At 44.7% G+C, this 26,923-nt stretch overlaps 2 protein-coding genes across 5 annotated transcripts; one reads left to right on the top strand and one right to left on the bottom strand.

Moving 5' to 3' along the window:
- Positions 1 to 99: 99 nt before the first annotated feature.
- LOC115198776 (protein LCHN) lies at positions 100 to 9,018 on the top strand. 2 transcript variants are annotated; one of them, XM_029761049.1, is made up of 10 exons: positions 100 to 401; positions 507 to 931; positions 1,686 to 1,785; positions 2,203 to 2,361; positions 4,427 to 4,583; positions 4,723 to 4,861; positions 5,117 to 5,248; positions 5,485 to 5,635; positions 5,742 to 5,810; positions 5,985 to 9,018. In XM_029761049.1, exons 2-10 carry the CDS (start codon positions 541 to 543, stop codon positions 6,178 to 6,180), a joined length of 1,494 nt encoding a protein of 497 aa, XP_029616909.1. In that variant the 5' UTR covers positions 100 to 401; positions 507 to 540; the 3' UTR covers positions 6,181 to 9,018. The 2 variants fall into 2 exon arrangements, with proteins under 2 accessions (XP_029616909.1, XP_029616910.1); XM_029761050.1 differs by lacking the exon at positions 100 to 401 and adding an exon at positions 1,077 to 1,334 and having other exon boundaries at positions 856 to 931.
- Positions 9,019 to 14,504: 5,486 nt separating this feature from the next.
- Positions 14,505 to 26,918, bottom strand: LOC115198773 (FYVE, RhoGEF and PH domain-containing protein 4). 3 transcript variants are annotated; one of them, XM_029761045.1, is made up of 13 exons: positions 26,555 to 26,918; positions 21,933 to 22,684; positions 21,279 to 21,875; positions 21,034 to 21,179; positions 20,649 to 20,805; positions 20,333 to 20,471; positions 19,227 to 19,285; positions 18,867 to 19,010; positions 18,178 to 18,362; positions 16,470 to 16,500; positions 16,295 to 16,366; positions 15,900 to 16,025; positions 14,505 to 15,735 (listed from the first exon to the last, which is right to left on the bottom strand). In XM_029761045.1, exons 1-13 carry the CDS (start codon positions 26,664 to 26,666, stop codon positions 15,532 to 15,534), a joined length of 2,724 nt encoding a protein of 907 aa, XP_029616905.1. In that variant the 5' UTR covers positions 26,667 to 26,918; the 3' UTR covers positions 14,505 to 15,531. The 3 variants fall into 3 exon arrangements, with proteins under 3 accessions (XP_029616905.1, XP_029616906.1, XP_029616903.1); XM_029761046.1 differs by having other exon boundaries at positions 21,279 to 21,380; positions 21,654 to 22,684; positions 26,555 to 26,917; XM_029761043.1 differs by having other exon boundaries at positions 21,279 to 22,684.
- Positions 26,919 to 26,923: the final 5 nt, after the last annotated feature.

Here is a 26,923-nt window from a genome sequence, read left to right as displayed (position 1 = left end):
AAATATTTTGGAAACGCTAAATAGTTCAAACACAGTTGCATAAAACGATAAATATTATTTGTTTTATAGAAAATTGTCAGCTTAGTATTTAGTTGTGAGTTCCGATAGAAAAATACTATATTGGATGTGCGTTGATTCGGAACTGGAGACCTACAATGAGCTGTATTCAAGATGCCAACGTTTCAAATCGTTTTTCCTGTAGAAAGAGCTGCAAATAGCACGTATAATACTGTGGAATCATGAACGCACTCCAAAAGAACGGAAGAATAATTTATGTACACTCGTATTATACCTAAGTGGATGTACATCATTGGATGGCCCTATGCAAAAGGAGCAGGCTATGATACACAAATTAGACAGCTTGTGTTTCAACGGAATCAATCAATTTAACATTTGCAATTGTGAGTATGGATTTATTTCAACCAACGCTTATCTAATGCATTACGAATGGCCTCTCCGCTCCGTGTCTGTACACGATTCTGTTCCCCTGCATCCCTTCGTCACAGAGTCAAGCCCGGGGTCGCCGATAGCTGAGCCGCAATGGTGGAGAAGTCCGACCGGGCACCGCTACTGGACTGGGAGGAGGTTCCTCCGGCGGAGAAGCCTGTTCCCACACCAGAACAGGAGAAGGACGTCAAGGGGCCGAGCCCCGCCAATAGTCGGGCGTCGGGATGCACTGCGCCGGGGATAGGGTGGAGCACCAGTCCGGGGGGTCCTGGGTTTTTAACATCAGCAGTCTCTAGCATAGACACATCCCTCTCATCCAGGAGCACGATCCCCACCCCTGCGGAATGGGATGCTCAGTGTCCCGACAAGGATGACCATACCCCGGCCTCAGGACAAGGAGAGGTGCCGCACGATATTATGGTGAAATGGGAGGAAAAAGATCCGATCGTGGCCGTGTTTGTGGTGACATTTGACACAAGATCAGGTGAGTCGAGTCGAGGACCTCGGATCTTTTTTTCGTGCTGTGCTGCTGCCTAGAGAAGCAGCTGCATGGTCACACCCATCAATTTGTAACACCTATACGCCTATAGCATCCATGCATATAATAATTATTTTATTGTTCATTATAGGCCTACTGGTTATTATTTTCAGAAATTGCATCAGAGAGCTTGGGATGGATTCATTTGAACTATAGGCCAGATAATCGATGTCCCCAACCATTGGATGCACTGGTCATATGTGGTATTCGCCTACGCCTTGGGGATGCTCTTCAACACAAAGACCTCTATATTCTTACTCAGGAACTCCAAAGTCACAGGGGATGTGTGGATTCTCTATGACCACACCCTAAAGGCAACCCCTGTCGTTCACCCCGGAATATCAGAGAGGTATAAAGCCATAGTAGGCTAGATATACACATCTATTGGTAATGTCTGACCACCGGTCTCGAGACCGTCTGGGACTATACATTCTTAATGAGTGAGTAGGAGAGAGAGGGAGTCAGCCTGTGGATTTCACTGCAGATTGAATTACTTTAATCAATGAGGGCATTGACTTCATTTGGTAATGATGGTAACTATTCAAAATAGTTTGAGGCTTATGGTTGATCTACATGCAGATTTGCACATTTGTGAAAACGTTCACATTTTAGGACAGTTGTTGTGATAACCATAGCTACGGTGTTGCCTAAATTCACTCCCGTTTATGTATGTGTGTGTGTGCATGTGTTTACTGTTTAGGTAACATGTTAGAGTGGTGTCTGCCAGGGGACATGAACCTGGAGGGAGTAGAGTTCAAGGCTATGGCCAGCGGCTCACACAGAGTCTCCAGCGACTTTATGTAAGTACACCCGGCTGCATCTCAATCATATAAACTTGAATCCTTTATTTTTTTAACCTGTCCTGAGTGCATATCAATAGTATAAAGTGGCATCCTTTCTTTGTATCCTATCCTGGATGCATCGCAGTAGTCTAATAGGCGTCCTGTCCTCGTCTCCTTCATTTAAACTCATCTGAAATGGGGGAACGCTACCAGGGATCAGCCTTCTGCCCTGTTATTTAATAGCAAAGCTGATGAAGGAAAGCATACAAATGAAGGCGAGGAAGACCTTTTAGACTGAACATTTAGATGCACCCCCTGTGCCTCCTTGGCAGGACAGCAACACTTTAGAACTGATGGTCAGCAGAAAAATCGGCCAACTGGCAGGGCAGTATGTTCCCTTGGCTTGACTCATGGTCCTCTCTCTGGCCCTCACAGATACTTCCGTAAGGGCGGGTACTTTGGCCTGGCGTGCTTTGCCAACATGGCGGTGGATAGTGTGGTGGAGAGGGGGGCAAGAATGAAGTCTGTGGGTATCCTGTCAACCTCTTACACCCTGCTGTACCGATACATGAGCTTCCTGGAACACCAAGTCAGGTAGAACCCGTTTAAGTTATGTTATCTATCGATAATATACATTTTCTGTGTTTTTTGTTCTGTCTTTGTCTCTTTTTTTTGGTCGCTGTTTTTCACACATGCTCTTTCCCCCTCACTCTCTCGATTTCTGTCAACGGATCTCTCTCTTTCTTGTACTCTCTCTTTCACTCACCCTCTGCCCTCTCTCCCCCTCTCCCAGTCTGTCTCTGGATCTCTCTTTCTCTGTTTCTTGTACTCTATATCCCCCGTTCTCTCTTTAACTCTCACTTTCTGTCACTCTCTGTATCCTCTCTCATGTCAGTCTCTCTTTCTCTCTCCTCAAGTCACAGTCGTCTCCCTGGTATTTATAATTATCTCATGCATTAAACATGGTGTGTGAGAGGGGTGTCACATGCAATCTGTCACATATCCTGCTCAACAAGATAGGCTGAGTCTGAAATTGGCACCCTATTCCCTATATAGTGCACTACTTTTGACCAGAGTCAAAAGTTGTGCTGGCACCCTCTGGTCAAAAGTATTGTACAAATAGGGTGTCATTTTGGACACAGACATACTGTAGTTTCCAGATAGCCCTTTCTCTTTTTTGCTCTTCCTCTCACTTCCTCTTTTTAGCCACCCACGAGTGTAAATGTAATTCCTATTCATCTCTTCTGTTGCATAGTTATCACATGTTATGGTTGAACATTGGCATTTTTTGTAGCTGCTTACAGAAGTGTTCCCTAAAAGCCTATGAGATCCAATAAGGTGGTATACCTTATTATACCAACTCATCAAGCTTTGATTATTTGAATCAGCTATATAGTGCTAGGGCAAAAAACTAAATGTGCACCCTGGGGGGGTCCCAGGACCGAGTTTTGGAAACCCTGGTTTAGATGGTACAATGATTCTCTACACTATACTTGCTTGTTTTGTCACAGAAACTGAAATTAAGCGAACTATTAGAATTTTAGCAACCAGAAAATGGCAGAGCAATTTCTGCATAGTGCATCTTTAATAAAAAAGGAAGAGTTTTATTTGCAGTATGTAAACTTAACATGATGAACAGGAATGACATTTACTCTCATGGGTGGCCAATAAGAGGTATCTGAAAGCCACGCCCCTAATAAACCACACCTCCTGAAAATAACCAAAGGATGACATTAAAAAAGACCCAGCTGCTAGGTCAACCCAGCATAGAGTAAAAATAACCAATTGATGGTTAAATTAACCCATATTTGGGTAATCCCAATTTGTTGGTCTATTCATGCAACCCAACTGGCTGGGTCAAAATAACCCAACATATGTTCTGTCCATTATTTAACCAGCTCTGGCTTACCAAATAACCAACAGTGGGTTGTTTTTAGCCCATCATTTTTAGTGTGAGTAGCATGCTCATCTGTTATTTCAAGGACACTACTGTTGCATTGATAGTCCAGGATGAATCCTAACACGAGGCCTACTCTGCATGCATAACTCAAATTTTCAGTTGTCAATGTTATACACACAGATTGCAATTTAGATGTCAACCCTTAGTAGAGTTGAAGAGAGAATGCTGACGATGTTAGCATAACTTGAAGTAGAAGTTGCCCCTAACAACAGATCTAGGATCAGATTACCCTACTCCCAATCATTTATCATTAGGGGGGATGGAAACAACTGTTCCTGTGTCAGTGTTGAGGAGCAACTTCTACCTACTCTGTTATTATAGCGTGACAAGAAGAGACCCCACTATGGTAATCTTCCCCCAGACACATAAACAGACCCATTCCTAGACAGATACACAATGGCTTTACATTAGATAACTACAAATGAACCCAAGTCTTGGATTACCACTGGTTAATCTTGGGTTAAATGGACCATATTTTGGGATTAACCCTTCAGAGGTGATATTAGAGCCCCCTGATGTGAATCCCAATCCCAGTCTCATTCTTTCTGTCTGCCTGTCTTTTCCTGTCCATCTCAGGCCCTTGCTCGAATATAATTACCTGCATGCATTCTGCTTACATTGCCTGTATTACTTTCAATTTGTGTGTGTGTGTGTGTGTGTCTGTGTCTGTGTCTGTGTCTGTGTCTGTGTCTGATCCAGGCTCCAGTTGAAAACTCCTGGCCAGTACTCTCCTCTGGAGGCGTTCTTTGAGGATAAGAGATCAGTGCTGCCCCCCGATGGGGAGAGTGTGGTTACTGCATGTCCTGGCAGTGCCTGGGGAGCAGCACTCAACCACTGTATGCACCCTGAGATGAAGGTGAGAGGGTGCGGTTTACTATTACGCCAATTTGAAATGGTACTTCAGGCGGCGGGATTCTGTGTGCGTGTTTTTGTGCTGCTAGTATTGATGGTGGTGATGATGATGATGATGACAGTAGCTCTCCTCCTCCCTCCAGATCACCCACCCAGCTGGCTGCATGTCTCAGTTCATCCAGTTCTTTGGGGAGCAGATCATGGTCCTGTGGAAGTTAGCTCTGCTGAGGAGACGTATCCTCATCTTCTCTCCTCCACCTGTAGGGGTGGTCTGTTATAGAGGTGAGGGGGAGCACTAACACACACACACACACACACACACACACACACACACACACACACACACACACACACTGATACGGACGCAAGCACAGACACAGACACGCTCAGTAACTTCTCAGTTGCGTTTGTTTTCTTCATGCTCAAAGGAACACAATGCTACTCCCCTATGTACTCTTAAACATACACTTTTATACACATGTTATACACATTTTATATTCATTTTCATTAACCTTCTCTATTTCCTGTCCTCCCTAGTGTACTGCTGCTGTTGCCTGGCCAACGTGTCCATCCCGGGGGTGGGCGTGGCCGTGCCAGAGTTCCGCCCCTTCTTCTATGTCAACGTGGCGGACATCGATACCCTGGATACGGAACTGTCCTACGTAGCGTGTGAGTGTCTGGAGTCAGAGAAGAGGGCATCTACGTAGTCTTAAACATCCCCTTCCATTCATCTGCACTGATCTGAAAACTGAAGATGGGTGAAAGCAATATGGTGGATGCATTGTAGGGTTTTGCTATCACTTCTGCAACCCGTCTATTTCTTTCACATCGGTGAGAGACAGAGCGGAATACACTTCAGACTATTTCAATAAGACTGAGGGGCGTGTGTGTGTGTGTGTGTGTAGGCACCACAGAGAAGATCTTTGAGGAGAAGCGGGACCTGTACGACGTCTATGTGGATAACCAGAATGTGAGGACGACCAGAGAGAGTCTGAAGCCTTTACTGCGGCTCAGCGCTGCAGACAGAGAGAAGTACCGCAAACTCACTGAACAGAGGTACATTACCGTCCGCAAACCAACCTGAGGGGGAGAATGTTGTTCATGTTATCTTCTTGTAGTCGACACAGAGGTGACGATAATAATGACAACATTGTGTTTCCAGGCAGATGCTGTTATATTCTCAGGAGGAGAATGGAGACTGTGTGTCCAGTGAAGAGGACCACTTCATTCTGTCAGTATATTACACCAGGACCCAGTCTACAACTGCCATTTATAAAGAACCCTTCAAAATTATTATATATATATTTTTTTACACTTAAGCAGTTTATTTCTATAAACAAAATAAAATGTCCATGAAAACATTGTTTAAAAAATAAGTGTTTCTCATTTTTTCCCTGCCGTGTAGGTTTTTCCTGGAGCAGAATAACCGTATCTTCCAGACACTGAGTGAGGTGGCAGGGAGACCTGAGCCCATCCTTACCCAGGAGAGTGTGAGGGCCATGGGGCTAGACCCTCACGGAGACAGGCTCTTCCTGCTCCACCTGCTGGAGACATACGGCTATGACAGCCTCCTGGTCACCGAGCACCCTTGCTGCAGCTGAGGCCTGGGTGGCACACTGACTGACCTACAGGATCCTGCACACACAGACTCAATGCAGACAGTCTGGAGTCTGGACTGAGAGGTCAGAATACTTTGGCAAGGCTGAGACAAGGGCCTGTAGTCATAAAGCGTCTCAGTTTGAGTGCTGATCTCGCACCCATTTAGTCTTTTAGAGCTCATTGAATAAGACTTACGTGGACAAGGGGGACCTGATCCTAGATCAACATTCCTACTCTGAGATGCTTTATGAATAAGGGAGACCCTCAGGCCAAAAAAAGCAAATGAATGGAGAGAGCCACTGAACAAGAAAAGACTAATGGAGTTTGGTTCTTGGTACTGTCCTATGACATTCATGGATGTTCAATCTGGATTGTTAACCATCGCCTTCCTGCCTGTCAATAAAATGTACTTTACAGAGGAATGTCATTCATGTCTATCCCCAACCCTCTTTTTCTGGAGGAGTGGAGCCAACCAGAAACATCCTGGAACTCTGGAGATTCGGTGCCTATGAGCAGAACTTACCAAGGAAGTCATGCTTAGGTTTCCTTATGTTTTCAAATGGGGAGTCAAATCTAAAGTCTGTGGTCATGTCCTCGAACGGAGGGAGGATTTGTCCCTTCTCTTAATAGGACATCTATTTATTTATGTTTTTGAGAGAAGAAATCACCAAACTTTTGTCTGTAAATAGAAAGGGATCTGTAGTATGTGTTTTGTTATGAAATGATCCCATTAAGTCACTACTAAACCCAAAACCACTGTGGTCAGCATTGTATAGAAATGGCCACCGACACCATCCAAAATCATGATACTAAGGGCCCGATTCAATCCGTAGCGCTGAAGATCCACGCTACAGTGCGATATACATTTAAAGGCAATGTTTACGCGTTCATGGAGACTGCATTCACGGTAACCGCTGCATATGTCAACTCATTCTGAAATGACCTTTACATTTCAGTCACGCAACTTCCGTGATACGGACTGAATCGAGTCCTAAGTACACAACACTAGCTCACGTGTGGATGTGGTTTCTGGTGAAAGAGGGGTCTGGACTCACCAGCACACTTTCTTATGATGTCCAACATAGAAATGTAACAACTTTATGTGAGTTTAAAAATGTACTTTTAATCACAGCGGTTTGACCAAGAGGTTTTGGGCTCAAATTTAAACATATGCTTGTGTGTTTCCTCAATTCTCTGTCAAATATACGAAGAGTGAAAAATGTGAATGAGCTGGTAGCTCAGTGGTTATATCCTATCCTTCAGACCAAGAGGTTGTAGGTTCAAACTTCATTTCTTATACTGTTGTGTACCTTTCAGCAACTCTCGATGTCAAACATACAAAGAGTATGGTATAAAATGTGATGGAGATGGTGGTGCAATGGTTCAATTACTGCCTTGAGACCAAGAGGTTCTAGCTTCTGAACCTCATCTATTCAGCTATTGTGTACGTTTCCGCAACTCTCATTGTCAAACATACAAAGAGAAGGGTAAACAATGCGATGGTGGTGGTTCAATCTCTACCTCAAAGCTTAGAGGTTGTGGGTTCAAAACAAAGTGTTGCCGCAGCTCTCGATGTCAAACATATGAAGGGAATGGTAAAAAAATACGGTCTCCATTTCTGTTGAGGTTTAAAATTGTTTTTTGGTTTGCGCCTCTGTAATTCTGACTGTCAGAAATACAAAGAAAAGCAGATGAACAGTAATGGACCAGTGGAGGCTGCTGAGGGGAGGACGGCTCATAATAACAGCAGGAATGGAGTTAATGGACTGGTATCGACCACATGGAAACAATGTATTTGATACCATTCCATTGATTCCGCTCCAACCATTACCACAAGCTTGTCCTCCCCAGTTAAGGTTCCACCAACCCCCTGTGACGGAGACACTTTACGCCAATGATGGTAAACTGTGAATGACTGAGGGTGGCAGGTAGCCTAGTGGTTATGAGCGTTGGGCCACTAACCGAATGGTCTGCTGGTTTGAATCCCAGAGCCGAATAGGTGAAAAATCTGTTGACGTGCCCGTGAGCAAGGCACTTAACCCTAAGAGCGTCTGCTAAATTACAAAGAATGTTGAAAAAAAAATGTAAACAAAAAAATTGTCTGGCTTTTTTTTAATGATGCTCCTTATTGATTCATCAGAACAGTTCACATCAGAAATCATGACATTATTTACGGCGCTCCCTTCACATAGGGAAGGGAAGGAAGCCACTAAAGGTGTTGTAGTTATCAGAATTATAAAAGAGCACCCAGCCTGAGGGGAGACATGTAGATCTCATCCCCCTCCTCCAGCTCTAGAGTCAATGCATTAGACAAGTAGATCTCCATGGGTACCGTATTAGTCATTTAGCGGAACACTTTTGTCATTGTGGTAAAGACGAACGGCGATGTGAGGTAATCCATTGCAGTGAATCTGATGTAGTAGACTCCCTCTCACTGGCGGTGTGAAGATACCTGCATCAGAGGAGAGGGAGGGATCAGCATTGTCCGTCTCTCAGAAGCCCTGTTTACACTTGGTTCTAACATGCGGCCTTTGTACTGATGTTGTCCACATTCTGATTGTGCCCACATTTTGTAAGCAGGTGTAGACGATTAAAAGACACATTGTGATGTGACTGTGACCAAATCTTAAAAGTGTAAAAAGACAAGCTAGGACACATGTTAACAGCAGGTATAAACAGGGCTAGAGAAACTGTTGGTAATGCTGGATTCAGTGTGTGTTGATTTGTGTTGTTAGTAGGCTACCTGTAGTTGGGTAGCAGGCCTTGCTGATGTTGGTGAAGACTTTGCTGTAGAAGTGTGGTATCAGTATTGGAAGATAAATAAAGCCTGTGAAAGCCAACATTATTCTGCTAAGAAGCTAAACAAAAAAGCGTTCACCAACAGCCACCTCCTTCTCGGGTTACAAACAAGTGCAGCCCTTTTGACTGGAAAACAACTCCTTTTTTGTATTGGTTATACCTGCCTTCTCTTTCTCTAACTCTTCCACCTCCCTCTCACTGACAGTCTGGCCTCCAATGCTGTGATTGCAGGAAAGGATAAATTAGTAAACTTAACATTTGTTAAACCTACCTTATTAAGTATAATGTTTTTCACATAGTTTAATTACCTGTGTTGCCACTCACTGCCTGTCACGTTGGCCTCCAGGGCTAAAATAATATGAAAGGAAACAAACTAAAAATAATATGAGAAATACCCATAAAATAAACTGCCTATAAAAAATAAATGAGAAACAGTTGTTGGCCAACTGACTTGAACCTGCATTCTTTCTCTTCAGCTCACTGGCATTCAGTATGGCACTCACGGCTGGAATTATGGTCAGAAATTCTCAAAAGCCATTGAGGCTCTATTCAATCCGTATCGCGGAAGTTCAGCGCTACAGGGTGATTGAAAGGCAATGTTCTCACATTAGCGGAGACTGCATTTGCCGGCTCAATCGGAAATTATCTTTACATTTCTATAGCGCAATCTGTAAGGCTTCAGCAATACAGATTGAATAGAGCCACAGATCTTTCACGAACCGATATAATAATGAACCAAATTAACTTCCAATCTTATACAGAATGCACATTACCTGAATTTTCGGTCTTCAGCTCCTATACCTCCTTCTCACTGGCACTTAGTCTGACCCCCATGGCTGGAATTATGGAGAAAAAAAACAATGCTCAAAAAATGTTGATACTCATTGAACCAAACTCATAGCGAACCAAATGAACATCTGCAGTGAACCAAATGAACATCCGTAGGCCTACACATACAGTAGCCTATATCCCACTGGGAAAAAACTGGTTGAATCAATATTGTTGTTTCCACGTCATTTCAACGAAACAAATCAATGTGATGATGTTGAAATAACGTGGAAAACTGATTGTATTTGAAAAAAATAATCTACATAAGGGAATTTAGTCTTTTTTTCAACCAAATTTTCACCTAAATCCAATGACATGGTGAATTTCTTTTGGTTCATTTCACAATAAATTCACATTACTTGACAACTCAACCAAATGTAAATCACAACTAGACATTAAACTGACGTCTGTCCCCAGTGAGATCTGTATCTTTATTTGGTTCCTCATGACAACAGTTAATCTTCCTGTGGTCCATAAACACAACAAAACATACACTACAGACATAACACTTTACAATTTACAATGAAAGACTGTAGTAGACAAACACTTAGCAAGTAGACATTAAAATACCTAACAGGTTAAACATTCAACAAACCCACAGGGATCTGTATTGGTCAGTCCGATACCTGTATTATCAGTTTTCAGCTCCCCTACCTCCCTCTAACTGGCACTCAATCTGGCACCAATGGCTGGAATAAAAATACAATTAAAATAAACACTCAAAAGCTGTTGTCCTCCACTGAACCGATATCAAAATGAAGCAAATTCCATATTTATACATACAGTGCATTCTAAAATTATTCTAAAATTGATTAAATAAAACATTGAAATCCCTTATTTACATAAGTATTCAGACCCTTCTTATGAGACTCAAAATTGAGCTCAGGTGCATTCTGTTTCCGTTGATCATCCTTGAGATGTTTCTACAACTTCATTGGAGTCCACATGTGGTAAATTCAAATGATTGGACATGATTTGGAAAGGCACACACCTGTCTAAATAAGGTCCCACAGTTGACAGTGCATGACAGAGCAAAAACCAAGCCATGAAGTCGAAGTAATTGTCTGTAGAGCTCCGAGACAGGATTGTGTCGAGGCACAGATCTGGGGAAGGATACCAAAACATTTCTGCAGCATTGAAGGTCCACAAGACCACAATGATGACAGAAGTCAAAACAGAGGATCTGCTTTGGGAAAGTCGTATTCCTGGTCGTAATGTTGGTAAGGTGACGTCGCTCTTATATCCAATTGTTCTTCCCGGCTGTATGTAATAAGACTTAAGATTTCCTGGGGTAACAATGTAAGAAATAATACATAAAAAAACAAAATACTGCATAGTTTTCTAAGGACTCAAAGCGAGGCGACCATCTCTGTCGGCGTGATGTTGCTAAACATGGCACCTTCATAGGATGCCACCTTTCCAACAAGTCAGTTCGTCACATTTCTGCCATGCTAGAGCTGCCCGTGAACTGTAAGTGGTGTTATTGTGAAATGGAAACTTCTAGGAGCAACAACGGCTCAGCCTCGAAGTGGTAGGCCACACAAGCTCACAGAATGAGACCGCCAAGTACTGAAGCGTGTAAAGATCATCTGTCCTCGGTTGCTACACTCACTACCGAGTTACAAACTGCCTCTGGAAGCAACGTCAGCACAATAACTGTTTGTCAGGAGCTTCATGAAATGGGTTTCCATGGCCGAGCAGCTGCACACAAGCCTAAGATCACCATGTTCAATGCCAAGCGTCGGCTGGAGTGGTGTAAAGCTCGCTGCCATTGGACTCTGGAGCAGAAGAAATGTGTCTCTGGACTGATGAATCACGCTTCACCATCTGGCAGTCCGATGGATGAATCTGGGTTTGGCGGATGCCAGGAGAAAGCTACCTGCACAAATGCATAGTGCCAACTGTAAAGTTTGGTGGTGGAGGAAAAATGGTCTGGGTCTGTTTTTCCATCATTCGGGTTAGACCCCTTAGTTCCAGTGAAGGGAAATCTTAACACTACAGTATACAATGACATTCTAGACAATTCTGTGATTCCAACTTTCTGGCAACAGTTTGGGGAAGGACCTTTCCTGTTTTCAGCATGACAATGCCCCTGTGCATAAAGCAAGGTCTATACAGAAATGGTTTGTCGAGATCGGTGTGGAAGAACTTGACTGGCCTGCACAGAGCCCTGACCTCAACCCAATTGAACACCTTTGAGATATGTTGGAGATATGTTGCCTTAACTGCCTTGCTCAGGGGGAGAATGACAGATTTTTACCTTGTCAGCTCTGGGATTTGATCCAGCAACCTTCCGGTTACTGGCCCAACGCTCTAGTTCATACATGCATAATCTATGAGAATAATTACTTTTCTACATCAATTAGCCACGAAATCCCTACATTGAAAGCGACTTTTCTTGAAGCTGTGTTGCACCACTTCCCTACATTTCCCCCTACATGGGCCAGCCTCCTGGCAATTCAAGTTCTAGCCAATGAGCTTCAGCCTCTCGTATTTGAGCTAGCAAGCGGCCTGCCTAGCGTTATCCAATGATGTCGCAGGGCGGGCCCAACGGCTCAGTGACCACAGTAGAGAAAGGGCGTATTCAATTATTATAAACTGGCGAGGCACCGGTCTATGTCCTCTTACATCATTGGGCGACAGCGGGGAGGGAGGAGCGCCTTTCTCAAATGGAACAGTAATCTGCTGTCATTTTGTCAACAAGGCAGCATGGTGCATCTCTTTTCCATAAATGAAATATTAGAATTTTCCAAAAATGTCTAATTAGGAAGGCAGGGGGCTTAGAAAAGTGCACCTGGCTCAAACCCTTTCAAATAGAAGGCAATCAACTTCCAGCCGATGCAAAACACACCTCCACGGGCACCCGGGATTAATCAAGAGAGCAATGACGTGGTGCACATACAGTTGAAGTCAGAGGTTTACATACACTTTAGCCAAATACATTTAAACTCAGTTTTTAACAATTCCTGACATTTAATCCTAGTAAAAATTCCCTGTCTTAGGTCAGTTAGGATCACCACTTTATTTTAAGAATGTGAAATGTCAGAATAATTGTAAGAGAATGATTTATTTCAGCTTTTATTTCTTTCATCACATTCCCAATAGGTCAGAAGTTTACATACATTCAATTAGTATTTGGTAGCATTGCCTTTAAATTGTTTAACTTGGGTCAAACGTTTCGGGTAGCCTTCCACAAGCTTCCCACAATAAGTTGGGTGAATTTTGGCCCATTCCTCAGAGCTGGTAAAACTGAGTCAGGTTTGTAGGCCTCCTTGCTCGTACATGCTTTTTCAGTTCTGCCCACAAATTTTCTATAGGATTGAGGTCAGGGCTTTGTGATGGCCACTCCAATACCTTGACTTTGTTGTGGCAAAATGGCTTAAGGACAACTTTGGAAGTATGCTTGGGTCATTGTTCATTTGGAAGACCCATTCGCAACCAAGCTTTAACTTCCTGACTGATGTCTTGAGATGTTGCTTCAATATATCCACATCATTTTCCTCCCTCATGATGCCATTGATTTTGTGAAATGCACTAGTCCCTCCTGCAGCAAAGCACCTCCACAACATGATGCTGCCACCCCCGTGCTTCACGGTTGGGATGGTGTTCTTTGCTTTGCAAGCCTCCCCCTTTTTCCTCCAAACATAATGATGGTCATTATGGCCAAAGAGTTCTATTTTTGTTTCATCAAACCAGAGGACATTTCTCCAAAAAGTACGATCTTTGTCCCCATGTGCAGTTGCAAACCGTAGTCTGGCTTTTTTATGGCGGTTTTGGAGCAGTGGCTTCTTCCTTGCTGAGCTACCTTTCAGGTTATGTCGATATAGGACTCGTTTTACTGTGGATATAGATACTTTTGTACCCGTTTCCTCCAGCTTCTTCACAAGGTCCTTTGCTGTTGTTTTGGGATTGATTTGCACTTTTTTGCACCAAAGTACGTTCATCTCTAGGAGACAGAACACGTCTCCTTCCTGAGCAGTATGACGGCTGCGTGGTCCCATGGTGTTTATACTTGCGTACTATTGTTTGTACAGATGAACGTGGTACCTTCAGGCATTTGGAAATTGCTCCCAAGAATGAACCAGACTTGTGGTCTAAAATGTTGTTTTTTTTCTGAGGTCTTGGCTGATTTCTTTTGATTTTCCCAGGATGTCAGGCAAAGAGGCACAGAGTTTGAAGATAGGCCTTGAAATACATCCACAGGTATACCTCCAATTGACTCAAATGATGTCAATTAGCCTATCAGAAGCTTCTAAAATCCATGACATCATTCTCTGGAATTTTCCAAGCAGTGTAAAGGCACAGTCAACTTTGTGTATGTAAACTTCTGACCCACTGGAATTGTGATACAGTGAATTGTAAGTGAAATAATCTGTCTGTAAACAATTGTTGGAAAAATTACTTGTGTCATGCACAAAGTAGATGTCCTAACCGACTTGCAAAAACTATAGTTTGTTTAACAAGAAATTTGTGGAGTGGTTGAAAAACAAGTTTCAATAACTCCAACCTAAGTGTATGTAAACTTCCGACTTCAACTGTACCTGCACATGTGATGGACCATTGTTGGGTCATGAGTGCTACTTTCAGAACTACTGGCAAAAAAGTATAGGAGAATCTCTTTAATAACACATTTTGCTAACATAAGAAACTTAACTGATAAGTTTCAAACTTTTATTTTCTAGTCCAATGAACACCTTGCTTCACTTTTAAACAACTTGAACTTTATTTTTTCAAAAGGTAAATCATTTCAAATACAAACTATAAGGTTACTTGATTTTCTGATCCAGATAGGGAATAGCCAGAATACTCTTACATTGCATCTCTTGAGTTTTTCTACAAAATACATCTCATTGCCAACCCATTACAGTATCGAGAGCTCCAAAAGTACTAGGACATTGACATTTTTGGTAATTTTGGCTCTGTAATCCAGCACTTTGGATTTCAAATGATACAATGGCTATGGGATTAAAGTGTAGACTGTCGACTTTAATGAGGGTATTTTCATCCAACATTTACAAATTACAGCACCTTTTGTATATAGTCCTCCCCATTTTAGGGGACCAAAAGTATTGGGACAAATTCACTTATCTGTATTAGCATCCACATTAATGTAGAAGTGTTTAGAAACATATTATATGCTTATTTACAATACAAGTGACCCCAAAACTACACAATAAATGATATACCATACATTTCTATTGGGAACAAAATAATCTGAAACAACCAAAACAAACAGCAAATGCATCCAACAAGGTTGTAGAGTCACAAGCTTGATGTCATCATTGTGTGCTAGGAATATGGGACAAAATACTTTGTACTACTTTAATACCCATAAGTGAATTTGTCCCAATACTGTTGGTTCTCTAAAATGGGGGGACTATGTACAAAAAGTGCTGTAATTTCTAAACGTGTCACCCGTCTGCACTTTAACATTGTCACTGTCCCAATACTTTGAGCTCACCATCTCATTAAGGCCATAACACTGAACACAAGTACAGACACTTGGGGATAGTGTGTGAACACGGAGGCTGTTCAAGCGAGCCTCCTCACTGTCATTGACAGCCATCCCATTTCTATTGGTGACACTCCCGTAACCATTACCAGTGACACTTCCGTTGCTATAGATGAAAGTCCCCTTGCCATTACCAACCATGGCGTTGTCATCCCGTTAACCACCATCCCATTTTCATTGACGACCGCCGTCACCTGTCCCCTGCAAGGGGACCCTAGATAAGGCCTTCGGATCCTGGGGAAAGGAATGGAAATGGGGAGGTGGGGTGTGGAACCTCTACAATGGCCCCCCTCCTTGCCCTCTCCCCTCTGTTGGCCCGGAGGGTCAGGGCGAAGTGGCAGTCTAGACACACCTTGTTCACCTTGTTGCCATCGTACTCCAGAGTTACTTTGTTGTCTGAACACCTCCAACACACCACCTGACAAACAGGTGGACACACAGGAAGTCATGGTCATATCGGTCTGGTTATGTTAGACAGAATGGAAGGAAACGGAACGTGAACGCCATTTCAACTAATCCTACCCCCAGCCTTAGGTAAAGTGAATGTGTGCATATATATGTGTGTGTGTGTGTGTAACTCACACAGCCACAGGCTCTGCAGTGGTGTCTCCATCGGGTGAGGGCGTTGAAGGGTTCGCTACACTTCATACACATGGTCACCTCACTGTCCCTGATCCATCGAGGGGCACGCCGACCCAGCTCCTCCGTCTGTTCACACACACACACACACACAAAATCAGTTTGTCTCGCCAAGTTGTTTTTCCACCCGTACCTGCAAGAGGATCTCAAATGAGTTGCTTCTCCTTCCCTTTTGCTAAATGATCAGTTTCCCTCCACACCCATTTGCCTGTGATTTATCCCTCTATATGATTACAGCAAGCATACTGTACAGATGGAGAAACACACACACAAAAGAATGGAAGAAAATATTCTATTGGTCTCTGTTTTGCACAAAAATAAGGGATCATTACAGATACCTCTACTTCTTTAGAAGCTGACTTAAAAGTCTCATTCTTCTGCCGGAAAACATCGATGGTGTCCTGGAAAGCCTGAAAGTACAAGGCGCGTCAGACCCTGTGTACTCTCCCTATATACTCATTATGTGCCATTGGTAATTGAAACGCGTTTCAAAATATGACAAAGCACTGTTACCCTTATCCAGTCCTCTTCGTCTTGTTCAGAGCTAGAAAGACAATGCCACATGTTAACATTGATACAAAATATACTGCTCAAAAAAAAAAAGGGAACACTTAAACAACACATCCTAGGTCTGAATGAAAGAAATAATCTAATTAAATACTTTTTTCTTTACATAGTTGAATGTGCTGACAACAAAATCACAAAAATAATCAATGGAAATCCAATTTATCAACCCATGGAGGTCTGGATTTGGAGTCACACTCAAAATTAAAGTGGAAAACCACACTACAGGCTGATCCAACTTTGATGTAATGTCCTTAAAACAAGTCAAAATGAGGCTCAGTAGTGTGTGTGGCCTCCACGTGCCTGTATGATCTCCCTACAACGCCTGGGCATGCTCCTGATGAGGTGGCGGATGGTCTCCTGAGGGATCTCCTCCCAGACCTGGACTAAAGCATCCGCCAACTCCTGGACAGTCTGTGGTGCAACGTGGCGTTGGTGGATGGAGCGAGACATGATGTCCCAGATGTGCTCAATTGGATTCAGTTCTGGGGAACGGGCGGGCCAGTCCATAGCATCAATGCCTTCCTCTTGCAGGAACTGCTGACACACTCCAGCCACATGAGGTCTAGCATTGTCTTGCATTAGGAGGAACCCAGGGCCAACCGCACCAGCATATGGTCTCACAAGGGGTCTGAGGATCTCATCTCGGTACCTAATGGCAGTCAGGCTACCTCTGGCGAGCACATGGAGGGCTGGGCGGCCCCCAAAGAAATGCCACTCCACACCATGACTGACCCACCGCCAAACCGGTCATGCTGGAGGATGTTGCAGGCAGAACGTTCTCCACGGCGTCTCCAGACTCTGTCACGTCTGTCACGTGCTCAGTGTGAACCTGCTTTCATCTGTGAAGAGCACAGGGCGCCAGTGGCGAATTTGCCAATCTTGGTGTTCTCTGGCAAATGCCAAACGTCCTGCACGGTGTTGGGCTGTAAGCACAACCCCCACCTGTGGACGTCGGGCCCTCATACCACCCTCATGGAGTCTGTTTCTGACCGTTTGAGCAGACACATGCACATTTGTGGCCTGCTGGAGGTCATTTTGCAGGGCTCTGGCAGTGCTTCTCCTGCTCCTCCTTGCACAAAGGCGGAGGTAGCGGTCCTGCTGCTGGGTTGTTGCCCTCCTACGGCCTCCTCCACGTCTCCTGATGTACTGGCCTGTCTCCTGGTAGCGCCTCCATGCTCTGGACACTACGCTGACAGACACAGCAAACCTTCTTGCCACAGCTCGCATTGATGTACCATCCTGGATGAGCTGCACTACCTGAGCCACTTGTGTGGGTTGTAGACTCCGTCTCATGCTACCACTAGAGTGAAAGCACCGCCAGCATTCAAAAGTGACCAAAACATCAGCCAGGAAGCATAGGAACTGAGAAGTGGTCTGTGGTCCCCACCTGCAGAACCACTCCTTTATTGGGGGTGTCTTGCTAATTGCCTATAATTTCCACCTATTGTCTATTCCATTTGCACAACAGCATGTGAAATTTATTGTCAATCAGTGTTGCTTCCTAAGTGGACAGTTTGATTTCACAGAAGTGTGATTGACTTGGAGTTACATTGTGTTGTTTAAGTGTTCCCTTTATTTTTTTGAGCAGCGTATATACATCCATCCAAGACCTGCAGGTGAGTTATATTATTGTGACCCCCCCTCCCCCCCTCACCTGGCCTGTAGGTCCAGGGTCCTCTCCAGGGTCCTCTCCTTGCCAGATACCTGGAAGGTGTGGGGGTGGTGTTCGTTGGTGGTGCGCTGCACCGTCATGCCCTCCACATCAATCCGTGTCCGCACGGTGAACCGCTGCCCCCCCAGGCTGAACCGAGGAGTGCAGCACAGCAGCATGTTGTTTAACTGGATGGACAGCAGGGGGAGGGAGAGGCAAGACAGACATGAGAGTTTAAGTGTCTCCTGAATGACCAGTTAATGCAGGAGTGTCAAACTCATTCCACGGAGGGCAGAATGTCTGCGGATTTCCGTTTTTTTCCTTTCAATTAAGACCTAGACAACCAGGTGAGGGAGTTCCTTACTAATTGGTGACCTTAATTCATCAAGTGCAAGGGTGGAGCAAAATCCTGCCTTCCGTGGAATGAGTTTGACATGCGTGGGTTAAATGGATAGATGTTGAGTGATTCCTAGTCAGTAAAGTGCAAGATTCTGATGAAATAGAGATGATTTAATTTCAGATTATACATAGCAGAAAATCATGTCTGTTCTACACTATACATTTCTGGAGCAACATTATGTAATGTTGCGTCCTCCTAAATGCCATAAGGTCTCCATTGGTCAAAGACGTGGTCTGATCGCAATGTGACTTCCTGGTAAAATAAAGGTTAAAATACTGTGAACTGGTCTAACCAGGAAGAGGTGTCTCTCCGTGGCGGAGTGCCTGGCAGCCAGCATCAGGATGCGTCCCTCCCGGATGAACTCATTGGAGGGGTTCATCACATCCTCCTCCTCCCCCAACATCTCGTATATCTCCAGCAGCTTCTTCAGATTCTCCTAGAGGACAACACAGCAGAGGATGTTAGACAACAAAGCAGATCACAAACTTCTGTCCCAACCGATAGCAAAATAACAAAGTACAGGATGGTAACAGTGGTTAACAGTAGTAACATTTTACTCTCGATGCCTAAAGAAAAATGGTCTCTAGATATACTGTACGGACAAATGTTATCTGCAGTAAGTAGAGGATTAGCATATTAGTTCTGCACGTACTGATTGGCGGATGGCGCTGTTGGAGTGTGTTGCTGCCATGGAGATGACCTGCAGAGACTCTGAAGGCAGACAAAGAGATCAACACCTTATTTCTTTTTTTTTAGGATAGCAAAACCACAAAACCTCCTCTATTATGGTTTCTGTGACAGTTCCTCAGACTTGTAACTGTGATGACACTGCGTGAGTCTTCGCTAGCGATGAGGACTACCTGATCTCTGCTACAGTAAGAGTGAGGCCAGCCTTTGTGGATCTACTGTATGTTGGACTATATGCTACAGTAAGAGTGAGGCCAGCCTTTGTGGATCTACAGTATGTTGGACTATATGCTACAGTAAGAGTGAGGCCAGCCTTTGTGGATCTACTGTATGTTGGACTATATGCTACAGTAAGAGTGAGGCCAGCCTTTGTGGATCTACTGTATGTTGGACTATATGCTACAGTAAGAGTGAGGCCAGCCTTTGTGGATCTACAGTATGTTGGACTATATGCTACAGTAAGAGTGAGGCCAGCATTTGGATCTACAGTATGTTGGACTATATGCTACAGTAAGAGTGAGGCCAGCCTTTGTGGATCTTCTGTATGTTGGACTATATGCTACAGTAAGAGTGAGGCCAGCCTTTGTGGATCTACTGTATGTTGGACTATATGCTACAGTAAGAGTGAGGCCAGCCTTTGTGGATCTTCTGTATGTTGGACTATATGCTACAGTAAGAGTGAGGCCAGCCTTTGTGGATCTACAGTATGTTGGACTATATGCTACAGTAAGAGTGAGGCCAGCCTTTGTGGATCTACAGTATGTTGGACTATATGCTACAGTAAGAGTGAGGCCAGCCTTTGTGGATCTTCTGTATGTTGGACTATATGCTACAGTAAGAGTGAGGCCAGCCTTTGTGGATCTACAGTATGTTGGACTATATGTTACAGTAAGAGTGAGGCCAGCCTTTGTGGATCTACAGTATGTTGGACTATATGCTACAGTAAGAGTGAGGCCAGCCTTTGTGGATCTACAGTATGTTGGACTATATGCTACAGTAAGAGTGAGGCCAGCCTTTGTGGATCTACAGTATGTTGGACTATATGCTACAGTAAGGCAGGTGTCAACTCACTCTCTGCATGACTGTGGTCCGAGTCATCATCAGGCAGTCTCTTGAGGTAGTCTCTCAGCAGCATCTCATAACGAGGTAGTCTCTGGACCGGCTCCAACATGTGGTGCTGCAGGGTCAGACTACCACACACCTCCTGACTCTGGAAGATAACTCAAAATCAACAACAGGGCAAGACCGACTAAATGTTTCCACCACTGCCAAGTCAGCAGCTATTGATTTCCATTGGGTGAATGGTGATAAGATTAAGAGAATGAATAAAGATATTCAGGTAAAGTGTGAAGAGGTTTTACTTGGTGTCCCTGCCCAGCCATTATACCTGTATATCCTGTATGATGTTCCTGAATGGCGCGGACCTCTCCGTCCAGACTCTAAGCAGCTCCATGGCGTGGTCGAAGCTCATCACGTACTCAGCATACATCCTGAGGAAGGGAGCATGCTGCTGCATGACATCACCCAGACGAGGGCTCTCAGACCTGTGTGGTCAAGGGTCGGAGATCAAAGGTCAAAAAATGATTATTTAATCACTGTTTAGATATGATTTAAAGTAGGAATGTTAAAACCACTGTGGTCTTTGTGAGGCTGGATGAATTACATAAAATATTTTCATTTAATAACAAGGTTCCAATCATGTCCTTCAGTTCCATTGTAAATAATCACTTCATGTACTTCAATTGCAACATCATCTATTTGGGTTGTCTCACCATTGGCCCATGTGCGTCTCCAGGTCTGGCAGTAGGAACTGGCTGTGGAAGGTGTGGATGGAGGAGATGTTGGAGAAGATGGTCCTCACCACATCTACAGGGAACAAGCCTTTACCGGCCTCCTGAGTCAGCCGCGCACAGAACACCTGCACATACACACACGCAGTGTTAAAACACTGCTAATTAATACATAATGATCAAGTCATGTGGTGATAACGACAGTGGATGAACACAAACACACTGACCTGGTCTAGCAGGTGAAGGCGAGCAACATAGGCCCTCTCTGTGAGTAGAAGCTCGTTAGCAATCTTATATAGCTTCTGTTCAGTGGAGTCCTGCAGCCTCCCCTCCTCACTCCCTCTCGCCATCTTCTTCTCATCTGAAGAGCTCTCCTGCACGCTCACCTCCTCACTCCCTCTCTCCATCTTCTCTTCTGAAGAGCTCTCCTGCACGCTCACCTCCTCACTCCCTCTCTCCATCTTCTCTTCTGAAGAGCTCTCCTGCACCCTCACCTCCTCACTCCCTCTCTCCATCTTCTCATCTGAAGAGCTCTCCTGCACCCTCACCTCCTCACTCCCTCCCTCCATCTTCTCATCTGAAGAGCTCTCCTGCACCCTCACCTCCTCACTCCCTCTCTCCATCTTCTTCTCATCTGAAGAGCTCTCCTGCACCCTCACCTCCTCACTCCCTCTCTCCATCTTCTTCTCATCTGAAGAGCTCTCCTGCACCCTCACCTCCTCACTCCCTCTCTCCATCTTCTCATCTGAAGAGCTCTCCTGCACCCTCACCTCCTCACTCCCTCCCTCCATCTTCTCATCTGAAGAGCTCTCCTGCACCCTCACCTTCTCACTCCCTCTCTCCATCTTCTTCTCATCTGAAGAGCTCTCCTGCACCCTCACCTCCTCACTCCCTCCCTCCATCTTCTTCTCATCTGAAGAGCTCTCCTGAAGCTTGGTCTCCTCAGTCCCAATCTCAGTTCTGTGAGAGGGGGACAGGTCCACGTTGAGCCCTGTATCCACCTTCCCTCCGTCTCCTACATGGCCATCGACCAGTACAGCGTCCCTCATCAGGTCCAAACTGTTCATATTTATGGGAGAGATTTCCCTCTCTCTGCCCTCCCTATGGGCCATTACTACTGCCCTGTCTGGACTGTGTCTGTGAGCATCCAGTCCTGTGTGGGAGCTGTCGGTAGACCCACTGTCTGGGTCTCTAGGCTGGTCCAGGCTTATAGAGGTGGTGGTATGTGTTGGGCTGCTGTTAGCTGATCTGAGCACAGACTGGTTTTCCTCAAGGTGAATGAGGTCAGGCAGGCTGCAGGGTGATCCTGCCACGTGTCCATGTCTCTTCATCCTGGCCCCAGGGCTTCTCAGCTGGTTCAGCCTGGATCCTGCTCCTTTCCCTGGGGACGGAGATCCTAGTTTGAAGCGCTTTCCTGGGCTGTGGACACGTAGACCCTTTCCTGGGCTCTGGGTCCCTGGTGATACCCCCTTCACCAGGCTGTGGCTTGGCCTGGTCCCATGACACTTTCCTGGGCTGTGGACTGTTAGCCCCCTAGCTTGGGGTCCTGATCCCTTCCCTGTGAGAAGAGCTCCTTCTGGCCCCTTGACAGGGCTCTTCCCAGGGCTCTGGGGATGGGCAGGTTTAGGAGACACTGGAGACAGGGAGGGAGAAGCTGAGTAAGGGATCTATCCTAGCCGGGTTCCAGAACAAAAATATAAAACGCAACGTGTTAGTCCCATGTTTCTTGAGCTGAAATAAGCAATTGACTAATTACTTTATATGAACTGTAACTCAGTAAAATCTTAGAAATTCTTGCGTTTATATTTTTGTTCAGTGTATTGGCATGACAATGACCATAGAAGTTGGCAAAACAGCACAAACAGATTTAGGACCAGGCTACATTTATCTTGCAGTGCAGTCTACTGGGCATTTGTAGTGGTATTTAACACAGCATTTTAAACCAACCACACTCCCCTCAGTCCCCCGTACTGTGCTTTGCTTTGAGTAGGGATTTCTTAGCAGGGCTCTTTCCATTGACCTCCTCTATACACAGAGCCACATGTACTGCTGCTCAGTACTGAGGGACAGCGAGAGATCTAGTTAGAGTGACAATGGACACCTGCCATAGTGACATACAGTGAGGGTATGAGGAAGTTACCGTACTTTGAACAGTCCATCCTCTGATGGCATACTTATTAGGCCGTCGTCGTAAATAAGAATTTGTTGTTAACTGACTTGCCTAGTTAAATAAAAGGTTCAATTTAAATCAATCTGTAAATCGACGCCCCTGTGACTTATTGGTTAGAGGGGCAATCTGTGTTTGCGACATCCATTTTGGGATTTCGAGATTGGTGATGTGTGCCCATTGATTCTTGAATCAATGTAAGATGCCTCATGAGCTGGGTTCAACCGTCTTACCCAGACCGAACCCAAAACGTAAGCTTGTTTCGCGCCGTTGTTTGTGAACAATGTACTTGAAAACAAACACCCTAGCCTCAGAAAAATTGGTCAAACTATATAGTTTTGGTCCAGTGGATGGTCAGTCTTTGCATCCATAGCGCGGCCTATGAATGTGAGAGTGGTTGCATTTCTCCACCCCTATTCGTCAGCTGTTTACAGGAACATTAGCACGGTGGCTGCTTTGTTGTTGTTTGAACTGCAGCTTGCCCATTTAACAGTTGTACCTTGTGTAAAGTTGGGTATCTTTAAAAGTTTTGACTTGTCCCCCCCACCGCTTTTTTTCCCCTCTTTAATTATATTGTGTGTAAAACTGAATAAACAGTGTAAAATAAGAAGAAAGTGTTTGAGCAGGAGAACTGTGTCACCTTGTTACAGTATTCATAGGGTGTAGCTCACTACTCGACTGTTGTCTACTCCAAATGTGGTGCCTCTGAATTCCTTTGTAAATGAAGTGGCCTTTATTTATGGTAAGAGGACATTGTTCTTTCACTAAAGTCGTTAGCGTGCTTATTCTACGATTTTCCAATGCTTTCAGGAGTTTCCCCCAATGATGTGAGGAGAGATGAAAGATTAACAACCGCATCCCTGGACATAAACAATGCCAAGCTCACTGATATTATAACTGATGCCAGGAATCAAAGTGATACAGAGCTAAACTCAACAACGTGTTGCTGAGATGGTGTTCCTCCCTGTCATCGGACTGCTTTTCATTCTCACTTCCCTCAACACGTTAAAGCCTTTCTTTCGTCGCTGGAGAGATAATAGGCGACATGTCTTAACAGACTGCGGTCAGTGTCTATATGTCTACAGAGGAGGAGAGGACCGCCAAACTGACAGTCTGTTGTTTTGAAGTGGGTAAAAAGTTAGCAAAACAGGTTCTGGATTTCAGGCTAACATTCCACTCTGTGTCATGCTGTTTAGCATGATAAGGAGTGGCATGATAACTCAAACAGACCGGTACCCAGGCTAGGTCAACATTTGATGGAAAGTGCCAACACATGAGTTTAGCATAATAACACTGACTCTGCGGTATTGGCACAGTTTGTGTTCACAGACACACTCAAACCCTGTGTTTGTCATACAGCGGCCGGTTAAATCTAACGTTACTTCGCTGGTTTAAAATGGCACTGTGAAATAGTAAAACACACTGAACGATCAGCGTTTGCATGTTCCTGATCAAGAAAAAGACCACAACTTAAATTCACAAGACGGGTTGTCGGTCTCTGACAGAAGTCTCCTCTCATATACACTGTTCCAGAGAGGACAGAGGAGCACCACACACACACACACACACACACACACACACACACACACACACACACACACACACACACACACACACACACACACACACACACACACACACACACACCTTGAATTGAGTCCTGCATCGGTCTCGAAGACTCCTACACACTCACTCCCTGCTCATCAGCGAGTGTCCTTTCTGACTCTGAGTGGTCAGTGTATGACTGTCTCCTCAGAGGAAGTGAAAGGGGAGGAGCTTCCTGAGTGAAATCAGGTGACAAAACAGTTCCATCAATAACTCAGAGTATTTGGTTAGCATCTTACATAGGTTGAATCTACAACCTTTTACTTCCCCACCGCCTCCAGCTTATTACTGGGGGAAATAACAGAAACGTCAGACTATTGTCCAGTGAGGAGACGTTGATGAGAAATATAGTTATGTCCACAGACAAGCTGTACATCAGCGTCTACAGGACAGTAAATCACTGTAACATATTATACCAGTCAGCTGTGCTCAGTCAATGCCTTGGCAGACATCACAGACACTATGTTATGGCTTCAGAACTACACAGACTAGGTCTAGAGAGCCACAGGCAAAACCCAGTCAGATTTGTGCAGGTGAAAGAAGGAGACTTCAGTTTAGCTCAACTTCAGTAATCCGAAGAGCTGAGCCCAGCTGCTGACAATTTGCACACACAAACACACAATACCTAGAACGTTGTTAACAAAAAACCAGTGTTGTTATGTCAGGACACAGCCCCCAGGGCATGCCAGTGGTAGATTAGCATAACCAGTGTTGTTATGTCAGGACACAGCCCCCAGGGCATGCCAGTGGTAGATTAGCATAACCAGTGTTGTTATGTCAGGACACAGCCTCCAGGGCATGCCAGTGGTAGATTAGCATAACCAGTGTTGTTATGTCAGGACACAGCCTCCAGGGCATGCCAGTGGTAGATTAGCATAACCAGTGTTGTTATGTCAGGACACAGCCCCCAGGGCATGCCAGTGGTAGATTAGCATAACCAGTGTTGTTGTCAGGACACAGCCCCCAGGGCATGCCAGTGGTAGATTAGCATAACCAGTGTTGTTATGTCAGGACACAGCCCCCAGGGCATGCCAGTGGTAGATTAGCATAACCAGTGTTGTTATGTCAGGACACAGCCTCCAGGGCATGCCAGTGGTAGATTAGCATAACCAGTGAAACTACTGACATGCTCCTCTTCTGCCTTAGACATGGCTGAGTTCACCCAGTTCAATGAACTTGAGATAGTCACTAAAAACAAGTGTAGGGTAATTCAACCACTAATAATACATTGCCTGAGTAGTTTACAATAAGAGAATGGCACAGTGGATTATTTTGTAAAGAATAGGCGCTAATAGCGGGTCTCCATTGTGGCCATGACTGAAAGCCCTCAGCTAGAGACTAAATAGGAGCCACTGGGGCCGTCACTCCTGTGCAGGGTTGAGCAGACAGTTCCTACAGCATTAGATTGGGCTCCCCAATGACATGCAAACTTCGTCCATGTCAACACAGCACACCAGTGTTTGCCTCTCTCTGGTCAGAATGTCTATCTAAAGATAACTTGGCTGTAGCAGCTTCACCGTTTCCTCAAAATATGACATTGGAGTCCATCTTCACTATTCTGCTCAAAATGAGTTAAATCCATCATAACATGCATTGCAAAAAACACACACAGACAACCTAGGCTATAGTAGGATACATTTGAAATCTGTCCAGTGAGTTATATTTGCGCTAACGCGCTCACTCAACGTTTCCAAAAGTTTCCTAAAACAACTGCAGTTTGAGAAGGCTGACCTTCAGTCTCCCGCTGTATTCCCTTCGACTTTCTCCTCACCGCCGTCCGCCTAAACTCCTCCGTCTCACGATGAGTGGTCTTCACACTCTCCCTCGGGTCACCGTCAAACATGGTAATATGATTTATAATGATAACCTTTATACCACTTGTTGTTCCCTTGAGCGTGAATAATGATCGGATTCGAGGCGCGTTGTCTACGAACGCCGGAGGGCTTTACGCAGGTAATTACCGAGCTGCTCCTCCAACAAAAACGTAAATAAGCGTACCAAATTCCAAAAGTCCAATACCGATTTTCACATACCATGAGTCTCAATCAGTGAAATGGCATCCGATAGATCTTAACAATGGCACAAACACCGCCCCCGTTT

Source organism: Salmo trutta, chromosome 8, assembly GCF_901001165.1.
Source record: "Salmo trutta chromosome 8, fSalTru1.1, whole genome shotgun sequence".
Taxonomy (NCBI): domain Eukaryota; kingdom Metazoa; phylum Chordata; class Actinopteri; order Salmoniformes; family Salmonidae; genus Salmo; species Salmo trutta.
The sequence above is the reverse complement of the archived record's forward strand: the minus strand, read 5'-3'. Positions and strand labels throughout refer to the sequence as shown.

Coding starts and splice junctions, on each gene's coding strand:
- LOC115198773 (XM_029761043.1), bottom strand. CDS start 26,666: ATGTTTGACGGTGACCCGAGGGAGAGTGTGAAGACCACTCATCGTGAG. Junction 21,180..21,278: donor GCCTTCACCTGCTAGACCAG/GTCAGTGTGTTT, acceptor GTGTATGTGCAG/GTGTTCTGTGCGCGGCTGAC. Junction 18,363..18,866: donor CGGAGAGACACCTCTTCCTG/GTTAGACCAGTT, acceptor CTGTCCATCCAG/TTAAACAACATGCTGCTGTG.
- LOC115198776 (XM_029761049.1), top strand. CDS start 541: ATGGTGGAGAAGTCCGACCGGGCACCGCTACTGGACTGGGAGGAGGTT. Junction 932..1,685: donor GACATTTGACACAAGATCAG/GTGAGTCGAGTC, acceptor TTTACTGTTTAG/GTAACATGTTAGAGTGGTGT. Junction 5,249..5,484: donor GGAACTGTCCTACGTAGCGT/GTGAGTGTCTGG, acceptor GTGTGTGTGTAG/GCACCACAGAGAAGATCTTT.